This window comes from Anser brachyrhynchus (assembly GCF_964034855.1).
Source record: "Anser brachyrhynchus genome assembly, chromosome: 26".
Taxonomy (NCBI): domain Eukaryota; kingdom Metazoa; phylum Chordata; class Aves; order Anseriformes; family Anatidae; genus Anser; species Anser brachyrhynchus.
In genome coordinates this window covers 2,585,744-2,602,083 of record NC_137719.1, presented here as the reverse complement: position 1 = coordinate 2,602,083, position 16,340 = coordinate 2,585,744, and the positions used below count along the sequence as shown (strand labels likewise).

Below are 16,340 nucleotides of genomic sequence, written 5' to 3'. Positions count from 1 at the left end.
CATGCGCCGCCCGCCCCCTCCCCGCGCACTGCGCATGCGCCGCCCCCCGCCGCGGCCACTCACCGCTCCCCACGCCGCGTCTCTCCGGCCGCGCGCTCCGCCGCGCTGCGCATGCGCCGCCGCCTCCGTGACGCGCGCGCGCGCCGCCAGGTGGCGCGGCGGGGAGGGCGCCGCGCTCGCAGAGAGGAGGTGGCGGGTTCGATCCCCGCTTCTGCCAGCTCCCCGTTGTTCCCCCCCCTTCGTGCCTTCGTTGTCTCTGTCCCCCCCCACGCAGCGGGAGCACCCATGGGTGGGGGGGTGGGGCGAGCCCTTCGCACCCTGCTGGCAGTGTGGCAACACCCCCGCGTCCTTCCTTCCTTCCTTCCTCCCCCGGCAGGGCAGCGCAGCCGGGGCGGCCGGCGTGGGGCGTCCCATGGGTGAGCGGCACCGGGGCCACCGGGCGGGAGCGGGGGGGGGAAGCGGAACCGGGAGCGCTTGCAACACCGGCAGCCCCCCACCCCATCCCCGCCTCCGCGGGCTGGCGATTTCAGGAGGGAGCCGCCGAGCCCGCGGGCTATAAAGGCGAGGGGTGGCCTGCCCCACGGCCAGCCCCATGGCCTGCCCCATGGCCAGCCCCACGGTGCTCACCCTCACCCTCCTCATCCTCTGCGCAGAGGCCGAAGGCTTCGCGTCGTGCCACGCGCCCACCCTGCAGACCAAGGTCTTCAAGTACCGGTAAGGGGCGGGGGGCCGGGAGGGGTCCCGGGGGTCCCGGTGGGGGCATTGGGGTCACGGTGTCCCCGCAGGATCTGGGACATGAACCAGAAGTCGCTGTACCTGCGCAACGACCAGCTGGTGGCCGGGCACCTGCAGGGCGCCAACGCTGCGCTGGAAGGTGAGCGGGGGCTTGGGGACACGCGGGGGGGACGTGGGGGAGGGCTGACGGTGTGTCATGTCCTCCCTCGGTGTCCCCACAGAGAAGGTTTTTTGGGTGCCCAACCGCTCCTTCGAGCACGCCCGGCTCCCCGTCATCATGGGCATCCAGAACGGCACCCGCTGCCTCGCCAGCCCCGCTGCCCCCCAGCCCACCCTGCGGCTCGAGGTGACAGACGGGGACACCGCGGGGACACCACGGGGATGGGGACATTGTGGGGTCGGGGGCACTGCCAGGATGGGGATAGCTTGGGGACATGGCAGGGATGGGGACACCATGGGGATGGGGATAGCACGGGGACACCGTGAGGTTGGGGACATCGTGGGGTTGGGGACACCATGGGGTTGGGGACACCATGGGGATGGGGATAGCATGGGGACACCATGGGGTTGGGGATATCATGGGGTTGGGGACACCATGGCGATGGGGATAGCATGGGGACACTGTGGGGTTGGGGACACCATGGGGACGGGGATAGCATGGGGACACTGTGGGGTTGGGGACACCATGGGGACGGGGACACCGCAGGGATGGGGACACCATGGGGACATCATGGGGATGGGGTCACAGTGAGAACAGGGACACTGGGGACACCACAGGGGTGGGGGCACAGTGGGGATGGGGACACCATGGGGACACTGACACCCTGGGGATGGGGACGCTGTGGGAACAGGAACACTGTGGGGACACCATGGGGAGAGGGACACCGTAGGGACAAGAACATGAGAATGAGGACACCACAGGGCTGGGGACACCATGGGGACAGAGACTCTATGGGGACAAGACACACAGGGATCATGAGGATGGGGACACCACAGGGATGGGGACATCAGGGAGGGGACCACCATGGGGACAGGGACAGTGTGGGGATGGGGCCACACAGTGAAGGAGGTGACATCAAAGAGACGGGGACACCACCGGGACCACGCTCACGGGGCTGTGCCAGGGGGGTGGCGGGGGTGGGGGGGGACACCGTCAGCCGGCGCAGCCCCCGGCGGTGACACCGGCGACCGCCGCAGGCCGCCAACATCACGGAGCTGCCCCGCGCCGGCGAGGCCTCGGCGCCCTTCACCTTCTTCCGCTCCTACAAGGACGGGCTGTGGCGCTTCGAGTCGGCCGCCAACCCTGGCTGGTTCCTCTGCACCTCGGCGCGCGCCCACGAGCCCCTGGGGCTCTCGCGGCACCCCGACGCCACCCACGTCCTCGACTTCTACTTCCAGCTCTGCTGAGCCCCCTGGGGACGGTGACATCCCCCCAGGGACAGTGACATCTCCCTGGGGATGATGGCACCCCCCTGGGGACGGTGACATCCCCCCAGGGACGGTGACATCTCCCTGGGGATGATGGCACCCCCCTGGGGACGGTGACATCCCCCCGAGGATGGTGGCACTCCCCTCGGGGATGGTGACATCCCCCTGGGGACGGTGACACCCCCCAGGGACGGTGACACCCCCCAGGGACGGTGACATCCCGCAGGAATGGTGACATCCCCCTGGGACAGTGACATCCCCCAGGGACAGTGACATCCCCCTGGGACGGTGACACCCCCCCAGAGATGGTGACACCCCCCCAGGGCTGGTGATGTCCCCCAGGGATGGTGACGTCCCCCCCGAGGACAGTGGCACCCTGGCAATAAAGGCGCTTTGCTCCCCAATGTCCCTGTCCCCATGGGTGGCACCGTGACCCCCCCTGCGTCACTGCCCCGGGGTGCCCAGCGTTGCGCCACGGCCTCGGCGGGGACGGGGACGGGGAGTCCCCGGGGTGGGGGTGACGCAGGCGGCGGGGCTGCCCCCGGCGGGGCACGGCCCCTTCCCGCATCCGGCGCTGGCGGACGCCTCCCGCACGGCACGGCCCCTGCCCGCGGCGCTGGGGACGGCACGGGAATGGGGTGGCAGCACGGGAATAGGGTGGTGGCAGCACGGGAACGGGGTGACGGCACGGGAACGGGGTGGTGGAGTGCATGGGATGCTGGGGAGGGGGACCCAGAGGGGGCCGGGGGGGGACAGGGTGTGTAGGACCGTGGGGATGGGGCACAAAGGGCCGTGGGGCCGTGGGACGCGGGACAGTGGGGACAGGGCGCATGGGATCGTGAGGATGGGGAATAAAAAAACATGGGGACAGGGCACACGGGACCATGGGGACAGGGCGCATGGGACCACGGGGCTCAGAAAACAAGGGGCCAGGGCACACGGGACCACGGGGCCAGGGCGCGTGGGACCATGGGGACAGAGCATGGGACAAGGGGAACGACGCAGATGGGACACTGAGGACAGTGGGCATGGTCCCCGGGGCACGGGGCACCATTGGGACAGAGCACACAGGACCACGGGGACAGCCCACATGGGACCATGGGGACAGGGCGCGGGGGCCACACCGTGGGGACGGTGCAGGTGGAGGATACAGGGAGCGGAGGACACGGGGCCCTGCCGGCATTTCGCCATCACGCCGCGTCTGGGCTCGTCCCTGGGGCGGGCCCTGTCCCCACGCCCTATAAGTGCCACCACCGGTGGGTGACAACGCAGAGGACACCACTCCCCAGCAGGTTCTCGGAGGCCGACACCTTTGCAGGTAGCGCTCCCGGCGGGGACGGGGACGGGGACGGGGACGGGGACGGGGACGGGGTGCTGGTCTGCTGGGATCAGATCCGGGCAGCGTTCCTGAGCCGTTCACTCTGGAGCCTACTGACAACCGGCGGCGGGCGGTGCGGGGCGGCGAAGGGGGGAATCTCCCTGCCGGTTCTCCCCAGCGCTGCCCCCTCTCTCGTGCAGGCTCTGCCATGTCCCACGCGTCCACAGCAGCCCCCAGGTAAGTGGCGGGGGTGCGGGGCCACCTGCTCGGGGACCGACCCCCCCGGCGCGGTGGCACCCATCCTCAGCCCTCTCTCGCTCCTCCAGAGGCGGCGCCGGGAGCCCCCGGAGGTGCCAGGACCATGCCCAGCGCCGTGAGCGCCCGCTGGGTGTCACCGTGGGGGGGACCTCGGGGGACAGCGGCCCCGTGACGTCCGTCATTGACCCCGACATGGAGGCCTTGTTCGACGAGTTCCTGGGGAAAGGTAGAGGCCAGGAGACACGCGCGCCCTGTCCCCGTGTCCCCATGTCCCCGTGTCCCCATGTCCCCGTGTCCCCATGTCCCCTCCCCACATGCCTGTGATGCCAACATGTCCCTGTGTCCCCTTGTTGTCCACGATGTTCTTGTCCTCCATCCCCATGTCCCCACACCCCATGATGCTTCCTCCCCATGTCCCTGTGTCCCCCCTCCACGTGCCTGTGATGTCCTTCTGTCCTCCTGATGCCCACGTCCCCCATCCCTGTGTCCCCTGTCCCCACATCCCTGGGTCCCCTCCCCATGTGCCAGTGATGCCTACAAGTCCTTGTGTCCCTGTGTCCCCATGTCCCTACACGTCCCCGTGTCCCTACATGTCCCCATGTCCCTACAAGTCCCCGTGTCCCTACATGTCCCCATGTCCCTACGCATCCCCATGTCCCCACGTGTCCCCGTGTCCCCACACATCCCCAGACCCTACACGTCCCCACGTTCCCCCTGACACCCAGATACCCGTGACACCCTCACCCCCCATCCCCACGCCCCCCTGTCCCCACGCACCCACGACACCCCCGCCCCCCGTGTCCCCGTGTCCCCTCGCAGTGAGATTCGACGAGGAGACGATGACCACCTCGGTGGCCTCGGGGACGGCGCAGCCCTACCACTACGCGGTGCGGGACGCGGAGCACAAGGCGCTGTGCCTGCAGGGGGGGCGCCTGGTGGCCACCAGCCTGCAGGGTGCCAACGCCGCCCAGGAAGGTGGGTGCTGGGTGGCTGGGTGGGCGCTGGGGGGGGGGGGGGTCACCCCCACCCGTGGGTGCCCCCCGCCGACCCGCTCGCCCTGTCCCCACGCAGAAGCCATCAGCGTGGTCCCCAACCGGCACCTGGAGCGCCGGCGCTGCCCCCTCATCGTGGGCATCCGTGGGGGCAGCCAGGCCCTGTCCTGCGGCACCGGCCCCGAGCCCCAGCTGCGGCTGGAGGTGAGCGGGGGGGGTCACCGGGGAACCCCTGCGAGATGGGAGGGGACAAGGGGGCGGGGTGCCCGTGGGGGTGATGTGGGGTGGGGGTAGCTGGAGGTGGAGGAGACCGGGAGTGGTGGAACCAAGAGGTGGGGGTGTGCGGGGTGGGGAGTGCACGGGGTGGTGGCACCCCGAGGTGGTGGCACCCCGAGGTGGTGTGACCCCAGGGTGGTGGCACCCCAAGTTGGTGGCACCCTAAGGTGGGGTCACCTCAAGGTGGGGTCACCCCAAGGTGGTGGCACCTGGAGGTGGGGGTTTCTGGGATGGTGTCACCCCAAGGTGAGGTCACTCTAAGGTGGTGTCACCCCAAGGTGGGGTCACCCCAAGGTGGTGGCACCTCTAGGTCGTGTCATCCTAAACTGGTGGCACCTGGAGGTGGTGACATCTGGAGATAGGGGTTCCTGGGATGGTGTCTCCTCAAGATGGTGGGCACCCCAAGGTGGTGGCACCCCAAGGTGGGGGTTCCTGGGACGCCGCCACCCCTTGGCGATGCCACCCGGGGGTGTCCCTGAGGTGTCGGTGACCCACGGTGACACCCCCGCAGGAGGTGGGGGTGCTGGACCTGTTCCACGCGGAGGACCACGCCATGCCCTACACCTTCTACAAGACGTTCGGGGGCTCCACGCACACCTTCGAGGCGGCCGCCTTCCCCGGGCACTTCCTCAGCACCACCCCGTGGCCCGGCGAGGCGCTGGGCCTGGCCCCCCCGGCCGCCCAGGACTCCATCACCTCCTTCTACCTGCGCCGCAAGTGACTGGGGGGGGGCACCCGTGGGTGGGGGGGGGGGGGCTGGCACACCGCCCCCACAGCCTCCTGTGGGAATAAAGGTGCTGGCTGCAGCGGCTGGTGTGCGGTGTGCGTCTGTGGGGGCAGGACCAGGCCCTGCTGTGGGGCAGGAGCGGGGCAGGATGAGGCCCAGCTGTGGCTCAGGATCAGGTCCTGGTGTGGGGCAGGATCGGGCCCCCCATGGCTCAGGACCAGGCCTCCCATGGCTCAGGACCAGGCCCCCCCCCGGCTCAGGACCAGGCCTCCCATGGCTCAGGACCAGGCCCCCCCCCGGCTCAGGACCAGGCCTCCCATGGCTCAGGATCAAGCCCCAGCTGTGGGGCTGGATCAGACCCTGGTGTGGGGCAGGATCAGGCCCTCTGTGGCTCAGGATCAGGGCCCCCTTTGGTTTGGATCAGGCCCACGTGTGGGGCAGGATCAGGACCCAGGTGTAGGTCAGGGTCAAGCCCCCCCCATGGCTCAGGATCAGGCCCCCTGTGAGTCAGGATCAGAACCCGGGTGTAGGTCAGGATCAGGCCCTCGTGTGGGACAGGATCAGGACCCAGGCGTGGATCAGGCCCAGACATGGGGCAGGATCAGGCCCTGGTGTGGCTCAGGATCGGGCCCAGCTGAGGGTCAGGACCAGGACCCAGGTGCGGGGCAGGACCAGGCCCCCCCCGGCTCAGGACCAGGCCCCCGCTGTCCGTCAGGATCAGGCCCTCCCCCCCCCCCCCCGCGCAGCCCCCCCCAAGTGGGCGTGGCCTCAAGTAGGGGGCGTGGCCTCGGGACGGCCGGGAAGTGGGCGTGGCCAATCCCGCCCCGCCCTCCCGAGGGGCGGTGGAGGAAGGGGCGGGGCCAGTCCTGGCCACGCCCCCCCCTCGCGCGCGCCGGCCGTGCCGGTAAGGGGAGGGGGAGCGGGGGGGGGGGGGGGGGGGAGCAGGAGCCGGGTGCCCCCCCTCCACCCCCGGAGCCCCCCCCCAGATTTACCCCCCCCAGTTTACCCCCCCCGCCCCTTGGCTTCCCCCACGCCCCCCCTCTGCCCCCCCCTCCCCCGTGGGTTTCCCGTGGGTGGGGGGCGTTGGGCGGGGGGGGGGGGGGGAACCGGAGGGACCCCCCCCCCCGCAGGGAGCCCGCCACGGGGGGGTGGGGGGGGGCACCCACGCGCGATTTGGAGGGACCCCCCCCCCCCAAAAAAACACGCCGGAAGCACCCGCTGTGGGGTGCAGGGGGGGCAGGGAGCCCAACCCCCCTTGGGGTCCCCACCCTTGGGTGCGGGTTGGGGGGGGGCACCCACGGGGACACGCGTGGGGGGGGCGACACGGGTGGGTGTGGGGGGGGGCAGGGCGTGGGTGCCCCCCACCCGCGGCTCCCCCTGGGGCTGCTGTGGGGCGGCGTGGGGCGGGCTGTGGGGCACGGTGTGGGGCAGGGGGTGTGGGGGGGACACGCGTGGGGGGGGACATGCGTGGGGGGGACACGCATGGGGTGGGGGGTGTGTGGGGGGGCACAGGGTTTCCTCCCTCCCATCCCCCCTTCCTGCCCCGGTAGCGGGGCCGGAAGCCGGCGGGCGGTGACGTGGGTGACACGGGGACGGCGTGGGGCGCGCTGGGGGGGCCCCCGGCTCCCAGCACCCCCCCCCCCCATCCGTCCGTTAACGGGGCTCCTCCCCCAGGTCAGGCCCACGGCCATGGGGGGGCCGCGGTGACGCCGGTGACGCCGCGGCATGGAGCCGGGTGGCGGCCGCCCCCCCCGGCGCGCTGGCGGCGCAGGACGCCATCGTCTTCTCCGACGCCGCCCCCCCCGGCCGCCGGGACCCCCGGGCCCCCCCTGCCCGCGCCCGCCGACGTCTTCTGGGCCAGCCTGGTGCAGGCCCAGCTCTGCGTCTGGGACCTGCAGGGGGCCATCGACGGGCAGCACGGGGACACCGGTGGCACCCATGGTGGTGGCACCCACGGCGGTGGTGGCACCGCTGGTGGTGGTGGTGGCACCCACGGGTCCGACCCTGGTCACCAGGGGGGCTCGCACCAGCGCGTCCCCACCCATGGGACCTCCTCCTCTGAGCCCGTCCCCGCGTACGGGGGCGCCCCGGTGGGACGCGTGGGCACCCATGGGAGCTCCTCGCCCCTGTGCACGTCTGGGGGTGGGAGCACGCTGACGGAGCACCCAAGCCGTGGAGCTGCGTGTGAGAGCTTCTCACCCGTGGACGTGGGTGGGAGCATCTCACACGAGCACGTGGACGGCCATGGGACCACCGTGGCCACCTATGGGACCACCTCCTCCGAATCCATCCCCACCTACGGGAGCACCTTGGCAGAGCACGTGGCCACCCATGGGACCATCTCCTCTGAGTCCATCTTCACGTATGGGAGCACTTCACATGAGCATGGGGCCACCCATGGGACCACCTCCTCCAAGTCCACCTTCACGTATGGGAGCACCTCACACGAGCACGTGGACACCCATAGGACCACCTCCGCCGAATCCATCTCCACGTATGGGACCATTTCACGCGAGCACTTGGCCACCCATGGGACCACCACCTCCGAGCCCATCCCCACGTCCAGGAGCACCCCACACGAGCCCGTGGCCACCCATGGGACCAGCTCGCCACCACCCGGTGGGACCGCATCGCCCACAGGTGGGAGCTTCTCGTACAAGGACGTGGCCCTGGGTGGGGGCTTCTGGCAGGAGCCCCGCGGGTGTGGGGCCGTGGACAGGAGCGTCTCGCACGAGCACGTGCCCACCTTTGGGACCATCGCGCCCACGTCCACGCCCACCTTTGGGACCATCGCACCGAAGTCCATGCCCACCCATGGGACCATGTCATGGGTGCATGTCCCAACAGATGGAACCACCTTGACCAAGCCCACACCCCCAGATGGGACCATGTTGACCAAGTCCTTGCCCATGGATGAGACCATCTCATGGGAGCATGTCCCAGCAGGTGGGATCATCTTGACCAAGTCTGTGCCCATGTATAGGACCATGTCATGGGAGCCTTCTCCAACAGATGGGACCATGCTGACCAAGTCGATTCCCAAGGATGACACCATCTCATGGGAGCATGTTCCCACAGATGGGACCATCTCGACCAAGTCCTTGCCCACGGATGGAACCATCTCAACCACGTCCACACCCATGGGTGGGACCATCTCGACCAAGTCAATGCCCACAGATGGGAACATCTCATGGGAGCATGTTCCAGCAGATGGGACCATCTCGACCAAGTCAATGCCCACAGATGGGAACATCTCATGGGAGCGTGTTCCAGCAGATGGGACCATCTCGACCAAGTCAATGCCCACAGATGAGACCATCTCAACCAAGTCCACACCCATGGATGGCACCATGTCATGGGAGCATGTTCCAACAGATGGGACCATCTCAACCAAGTCCATGCCCATGGGTGGCACCATGTTGACCAAATCTATTCCCAAGGATGACACCATCTCATGGGCACATGTTCCAACAGATGAGACCATCTTGACCAAGTCAGTGCTCACAGATGGGACCATCTCAACCAAGTCCATGCCCATGGATGGCACCATGTCATGGGAGCGTGTCCCAACAGATGGGACCATCTCAACCAAGTCCATGCCCATGGATGGCACCATGTCATGGGAGCGTGTCCCAACAGATGGGACCATCTCAACCAAGTCCATGCCCATGGATGGCACCATGTCATGGGAGCGTGTCCCAACAGATGGGACCATCTCAACCAAGTCCATGCCCATGGGTGGCACAATCTCATGGGAACATTTCCCAGCAGATGGGACCATGTTGACCAAGTCAATGCCCACAGACGGGACCATGTCCTGGGAGCATGTTCCAACAGATGGGACCATCTCGACCAAGTCAATGCCCACAGAGGGGACCATCTCAACCAAGTCCGAGCCCGTGGGTGGCACCATCTTGTGGGCACATGTCCCAACAGATGGGACCATCTCAACCAAGTCCATGGCCATGGATGGGAGAATCTTGCCTGAATCCACGTCCATGGATGGCACCATCTCACCTATGGATGGGACCTTCTCGCCCAAGCCCATGGATGAGACCACCTCACCCAAGCCCACCCCCATGGATGACACCATCCCCCAGGACCCCGTGCCCACCGATGCCACCATCTTACCCAGTCCCCCAGACCCCAAACGGAGCGAGGAGGAGGAAGAGGAGGAGGAGGAGGAGGAGGAGGAGGAGGAGGAGGAGGAGGAGCAGAACAACGATGAGGATGAAGAGGAGGAGGAGGAGGACCTGGAGGAGGAGGAGCCCCTCTTCCACACCAACCCCCTCTTCTGTGGCCGGGCACCCCTCTACAGGCCGCACCTGCCCCCCCTGCGCATCACGGAGCTGGACATCGCGGGCGCCCCCACCATGGGGGGCACCCAGGAGGTAAGGGGGGGGGTGCGGGTGTTGGGGGGGCACCCCAAAACTTCAACCCCCCCCCCCCCCCCAGTCCCTGTGCCCACCCAGCTCTGTCCTCTGCAGGTCGCGGTGGCCGCGGGGGGGGGCAGCGCCAGCCCCATGGAGCAGGGTGAGTGTGGGGACCCCTGGCCCCTTTTTGGGGGTGGGGGGTGCTTGGGGGGGGCGGGGGGGCACCGTGCAGTGTGTGTGTGGGGCGATGCTGATGGACCCCCCCCCCCCCCCCAATACATCCCCCCCTTTTGTCTTCTCCCACCCCAGGCCTGGCGTTTTCCAGCCCCCCGGAGCTGACCCCAGTGGGGGGGCACCAGGACCCCCCCCCAGAATCCCCAGGAGGGGGGGACCCGGCCCCACCCAGCCCTAAGTGCCCCCCAGATTTGGCACCAGCGGGGGGGGACTGGGACCCCCCCAGCCTCTTATGCCCCCTGGATCTGCCCCAACCCAGCCCCACAGCACCCCCAGACCTGCCCCCCAAAAGCCCCCCAGCACCCCTGGATCTGCCTGCCCCCCCAGCACCCCCAGACTTGCCCCCCCCCAGCCCCCCAGCACCCCCGGACCTGCCCCCCCCCAGCCCCCCAGCCCCCTTGGATCTGCCCCCCCCCAACCCCCCGGCACCCCCAGACTTGCCCCCCCCCAGCCCCCCAGCACCCCCAGACCTGCCCCCCCCCAGCCCCCCAGCACCCCCAGACCTGCCCCCTCCCAGCCCCCCAGCTCCCCTGGATCTGCCCCCCCCCAGCCCCAAAACCTCCCCATATCCTCCCCAGGGTGGGGGGCACCATCTCCCCCCCCCAGCCCCCCCAGATTCCTCCCCCCAATATCCCCAGCGAGGGGGGCACCAGCCCCCCCCCTTCCCCCTTAACCTCCCCTCGACCCCCCCAGTTTTGCCCCGGGGGGGGCAGCAGGAGCCCCCCCCCAGCCCCCGGACCCCCCCAATCCCCTCCCCAACCTCTGCCCGGCCGCCACGGGGACCCCCGGGGCCAGCGGGTGCCGGGGGGCTGCGGGGGGCCCCCCCCATGCCGGGGGGGCACTGTGCCCGTGGGGGGGGCGTGGCTCAGGGCCCCGCGCCCCCCCCCCGCCTCCCCGCGCCCCGACACGGAGGAGCTGCCCCCCGAGAGCGGCCAGGAGCCCCCGCCGGACCCCCCCGCCAGCACCCATGGGTGAGGGACCCGAGCACCCCGAGTTCCTTGGGCCCCCCCGTCCCCGCGGACCCCTCCCCCGTCTGTCTGTCTGTCCCCCCCCCAACCTCCCCGTCTGTCCCTACAGACCCCAGACCCCCGCCTGACCCCCCCCGAGACCTCCAGCTGTGCCCCTAAGCCCCCCGTCCAGCCCCCCCATTCCCCATCCACCCCCGTAGACCCGTCTGTCTGTCCGTCTGTCCCCCCAGACCCCCACCTGTCCGTCTGTCTGTCCCCCCAGACCCCTATCCATGCCCCCAGACCCCAAACGTCCAGCTCTGTCCCCCCCAGCCCCCCCCCACGTCCCCAGCCCCCCACCTGTCCGTCCATCTGTCCCCCCCCACCTCCCCTCCTCCCCCTGACCCCCCCCAAACCCCCAGCCCCTCCCCACCCCCCCCAGCTCCACCTGACCCCCCCCGACCCCCCCATTGCCCCTCCACCCGCCCTCCCTGCCCCCCCATGTCCCCCCCCGACCCCCCCCCTCTCCCCCCCTGACCCCCCCATGTCCCCCCCCCAGGTGCCAGCCGGGGGGGCCGGGGGGCCGCGGGGACGCGCAGCGCCTGGCCGCCCGCCTCTTCCACCTCGACGGCTTCAAGAAGTCCCAGGTGGCCTCGTTCCTCCGCAAAAAGTACGGGACGGGGCCGGGGGGGGTCCCGGGGGGAGGTCCTGGGGTCAGATCCCCCCCCCCGGCCTCACACCGTGCCCCCCCCCCCAGCAATGAGTTCAGCAGCCTGGTGGCACAGGAGTACCTGGAGCTCTTCCAGTTTGGGGGGCAGCCGCTGGACCGGGCGCTCCGGTAAATTTGGGGTCGGGGGGGGGGCACGAGGGGTGGGGGTGGGGGGGAGACCCCCATGGGACCCCCTGGTGATGGGTGGGGGCTGGGGGGGGCAGCAGGGGGAGGGAGTTTGGGGATGGGGAGCAAGTGGGGGGGGTGATGGGGTTGGGGGGGGGGGTTGGGGATCTGGGGGGACACATTTGGGGTGCAGAGGGATGGATTTGGGGGGGTTTCAGGGTCGGGGGGCAGATCTGGGGTCCAAGGGAAGCAGGTTTGGGGTGTTGGGGTCTAGGGAGGTGGATTTGGGGTGCAGAGGGCTGGATTTGGGGGGTTGGGGGCCTGGGGAGCAGATTTGGGGTCCATGGGAAGGAGATTTGGGCTCTTTTGAGGTTTGGGGGGGGGGGGGGCGCAGCTTCTTGTGTTGTGGGGTCCAGGGGTCAGCTTTGGGGTCTCCTGCGCTCATCGGAGGCAGATTTGGGATATTTGGGGGTCCAGGGGGGCAGATTTGGGGGCCGATAGAGCCCGGGGGGCAGACTTGAGGTCCAAGGGTTGCAGACGTAGGGGGTTTGGGGGCAGGGGGGGACAAATTTGGGGCGTTTTGGGGTCAGTGAAGGCAGATCTGGGGGGGGGTCCCATCCATCTACAGGAGTGGGGCCAAAATCTGGGGGCTGCTGGGGACCCAGGGAGCACCTTTGGGGTCCCGGACCCCAAATTTGGGGTCTGTCGGGGGTGCGGTGCCGTGGAATCTGGGGAAGGGGGAGGTGTCCCAATTTGGGGGGGGGTCCCTGTGAGCACCCCCCCCAACCCCCCCCCCCCCCAGGACCTTCCTGCAGGCGCTGGTGCTGACGGGCGAGACGCAGGAGCGCGAGCGCATCCTGGGCCACTTCTCGCGGCGCTTCCATCGCTGCAACCCCGGCGCCTTCCCCTCGCCCGGTGAGAGCCCCCCCCACCCTGAGACGCCCCCACCCCATGAGACCGACCGCCCCCCCACCCCACAGACCCCCCCCCCAAAAAACTCCCCCCAAGACCCCTTTGTGTCACCCCTGCTCCCCGTGCCTCAGTTTCCCCCCCTCGGCACCCATCCCATCCAGGCACCCCAAATATTGCGGCTGGACGGTGATGGTCACCACGTCCCCGTGCCTTTTTTTTGGGGGGGGGAACACACCCTTTTTTTTTTTTTAACCCCCCCGTGCCCCCCCCCAGACGCCGTGCACTCGCTGACGTGTGCCATCATGCTGCTGAACACGGACCTGCACGGGCCGGTGAGCGGAATTGAGGGGGGGGGGACGGATGTGTGGTGACACCCCGAGACATTTGGGGGTGCTGGGGGGGGGGGGGGCACGCACCCACCCCCCCCACCTTGACCCCACCTCCGCAGCGCCTCGGCCGTGCCATGACCAGCGGCGAGTTCGTGGCCAACCTGAGCGGGATGATGGACGGGCAGGACTTCCCCAAGGAGATGCTGAAGGTAACGGGGCCGGGGGGGGACACCAAGGGTGAGGGGGGGGCACCCCACAGCGCCCCCACACCCCAAAATCTGCTGCCCCCCCCCTCCCCCCAGGCGCTGTACAACTCCATCCGCACCGAGAAGCTGGAGTGGGCGGCGTGAGTAGGGGCCGGGATGCGGGGACCCTAATTTCGGGGGGGTTCGGGGTAGGGGGGACGCCCCGGTGACACTGATCTGGCCCCAGGGATGAAGAGGAGGAGGAGGAAGAGCCCGGGGGGGGCCCCGCGCCCCCCCGGAAAAGCAGCACCCCCTTCGTGGAGCTGCCGCGCCAGGACGGCGCCACCACGTACCGCCGGGGCTGGCTGGCGCGCAAGGTGCTGGCCGAGGCCGACGGCAAGAAGGGTGAGAGCGGGGGGCGGATTTGGGGTGCCGGGGGGGCCGGCAGGGGGATTTGGGGTCTGGGTGAGCAGGTTCGGGGTGTTTGGGGTGCAGGGAGAGGATTTGGGGGTCCAAGGGAACAGAGTTGGGGCATTTGGGGGTCTGGGCAGCAGGTCTGGGGGGTCTAAGGGACCAGATTTCGGGTGTTTTGGGGTTTGGGCAGCTGTTTGGGGCTTAAAGGGACCAGTTTTGGGGTCCAAGGAACCAGAGTTGGGGTGTTTTGGGGTCTGGGGAGCAGATTTGGAGTGGTCTGAGGTCCAGATTTAGGGTCCAAGGGGAACAGATTTGGGATGTTTTAGGATCTGGGCATCTGCTTGGGGTTTAAGGGGCTCAGATTTGGGGTGTTTGGAGGTTCCGGGGAGCAGATTTGGGGTGTTTGGGAGGGGTCTGGGGAACAGATTTGGGGTGTATTGAGGTCCAGGTTTAGGATCTAGGGGACCAGATTTGGGGTGTTTTGGGGCCTGAGGGGACCAGATTTGGTGTGCTTTGGGGTCTGGTAGCAGATTTGGGGTGGTTTTGGGTCTGGGGAGCTGATATGGCAGCCAAGGTGTCCAGATTTGGGGTCTTAGGAAGCAGATTTAGGGAGTCGGAGAGGCAGATTTGGGCTCTGCCGGGATCCAGGGGGAAAGATTTTGGATGTTTTGTTGCCAAGGGGCACATTTGGGGTCCAAGGGGACCAGATTTGGGGTATTCTGAAGTCTGGGGGGAGGGGGCAAATTTAGGGTATTTTGGGTACCAGAGAGGCAGCTTTGGGGTCCATTTTGGGCCCAGAGGAGCAGATTTGGGGACCAGAAGGACAATTATGGGAACCGCTGGCAGCTGCAGAGGCAGCAACCCCGCAAATTTCAGGTCTCTCAGGGGGTGCCCCCCACCCCAGACCCCCCCCGGGGACCCTAAACCTCACCTCCCTTCACAGCACCCTGGGGCCGGCGGGGCTGGAAGCCCTTCCACACGGTGCTGAAGGGGACGCTGCTCTACTTCCTCAAAGCGGGGACCCCCCGCCGGGGGCCCGACCCCCCCGGCACCCCCCCGGCGGAGGCCGAGGAGCCCCTGGGGGTCCACCACGCCTTGGCCGAGCGCGCCAGCAAGTACACCAAGCGCCCCCACGTCTTCCGCCTGCAGACGGCCGACCAGCGCGTCCTCCTCTTCCAGGCCCCGTGAGCGTGGGGACAGCGCGGGGACAATGCTGGGGAGGGGGTGGTGGCAGCACTGACCCCCCTCCCCCCTCCTTTTTGTCCCCTGCCCCCCCCCAGGAGCGAGGAGGAGATGTCCTCGTGGATCTCCCGCATCAACCTGGTGGCCGCCCTCTTCTCCTCGCCCCCTTTCCCCGCCGCCGTGGGCTCCCAGCGCCGCTTCGCCCGGCCCATCCTGCCCGCCGCGCCCAGCCGCAGCCCCCCGGTGAGCCGCGGGGACCGGCTGGGGACCCCCAAAAAATAAAAACCGGGGACCCCCCCGCCTCGTTACCCCCCACCTCGGTCCCCGCAGGAGGAGCAGCACCGAGCCCACGAGGCGTGGATGGAGCGCGTGGCCCAGGAGCTCTTCGAGCACCAGCGCAACCTCCCCGAGAAGCGGGGCCGAGCCCGCGACCTGGACGAGTACCGGGTGAAGAAGGAGTACCTGCTGTACGAGGTGGGGTGGGGGGCACGGGACGGGGACGGGGGGGGGGACATGGGGACGGGGGGCACACAGGGCTCACCCCCACCCACATTTTATTTCTCGCGGCGCAGAGGCGCCGCTACGAGACCTACGTGCAGGTGCTGGAGACGTGGATCAACTCCGGCGCCCAGGACCTGGAGGGCTGGGAAGCGCAGGCGGGGGCCGTGGTGGCCCCCCCGGAGCCCCCCAACCTCACCAAGGCTCACTCCAGCCCCTCGCTGGCCCCCGAAAGCGCCCCCCCGGCCGGCGTCCGGGTCAAACGCAACATCTCCGAGCGCCGCACCGTGCGTAAGGTCATCCCCAAGCGCAACAAGAACCTGCTGTGACGGGGTCGGGGACCCCCCCCCCCCTTCCTCTTTTGAAGACCGCCCCCCCAATTTAGGGTTTGGGGGGAACCCCTCCCAACTTTGGGAATGCCCCCCCACCGCGGTACGAGGGTCCTCGGGGCACCGCCGGCAACAAGGGGGTGCCCCCCACCCAGGATCGAGGACTCAAACTCAGGGAGACCCCCCCCCGTGTCCCGGGGGAGGACATGGGGGGGTTGGGGGGGGCCTGGCCCTCCCCCCCCCAGCTTGGCTGCCTTGCCCCCCAGCTGTGCGCCCGCTGCCTGCTGCTGTCGGACACGTCGTCTCGAGGAGACGGCGCCGTGCAATAAACGTGTGTCACACCCCCGCCTCCTGTCCCCCCTGTGTCC

The 16,340-nt window shown here is 69.1% G+C and overlaps 3 protein-coding genes across 3 annotated transcripts; all 3 read left to right on the top strand.

The window, feature by feature from the left end:
- Nucleotides 1-281: 281 nt before the first annotated feature.
- LOC308183039 (interleukin-1 receptor antagonist protein-like) lies at nt 282-2,565 on the top strand. Its single transcript, XM_080568564.1, has 5 exons — nt 282-416; nt 654-714; nt 786-874; nt 957-1,081; nt 1,933-2,565. The coding sequence occupies exons 1-5, from the start codon at nt 413-415 to the stop codon at nt 2,140-2,142; spliced, it is 489 nt and encodes a 162-aa protein (XP_080424690.1). The 5' UTR covers nt 282-412; the 3' UTR covers nt 2,143-2,565.
- Nucleotides 2,566-3,124: 559 nt separating this feature from the next.
- LOC308183038 (interleukin-1 receptor antagonist protein-like) lies at nt 3,125-5,813 on the top strand. Its single transcript, XM_080568563.1, has 6 exons — nt 3,125-3,481; nt 3,682-3,718; nt 3,808-3,965; nt 4,559-4,714; nt 4,811-4,935; nt 5,519-5,813. Exons 1-6 carry the CDS (start codon nt 3,262-3,264, stop codon nt 5,726-5,728), a joined length of 906 nt encoding a protein of 301 aa, XP_080424689.1. The 5' UTR covers nt 3,125-3,261; the 3' UTR covers nt 5,729-5,813.
- A 1,384-nt stretch (nt 5,814-7,197) lies between these two features.
- LOC308182955 (uncharacterized protein) lies at nt 7,198-16,318 on the top strand (the record flags this gene model as incomplete). Its single annotated transcript, XM_080568380.1, has 16 exons — nt 7,198-7,201; nt 7,409-10,125; nt 10,222-10,267; nt 10,417-10,791; nt 10,892-11,312; nt 11,848-11,958; nt 12,046-12,126; nt 12,926-13,038; nt 13,309-13,367; nt 13,484-13,573; nt 13,667-13,710; nt 13,797-13,954; nt 14,907-15,147; nt 15,244-15,388; nt 15,476-15,619; nt 15,718-16,318. The coding sequence occupies 16 exons, from the start codon at nt 7,198-7,200 to the stop codon at nt 15,970-15,972; spliced, it is 5,004 nt and encodes a 1,667-aa protein (XP_080424506.1). The 3' UTR covers nt 15,973-16,318.
- Nucleotides 16,319-16,340: the final 22 nt, after the last annotated feature.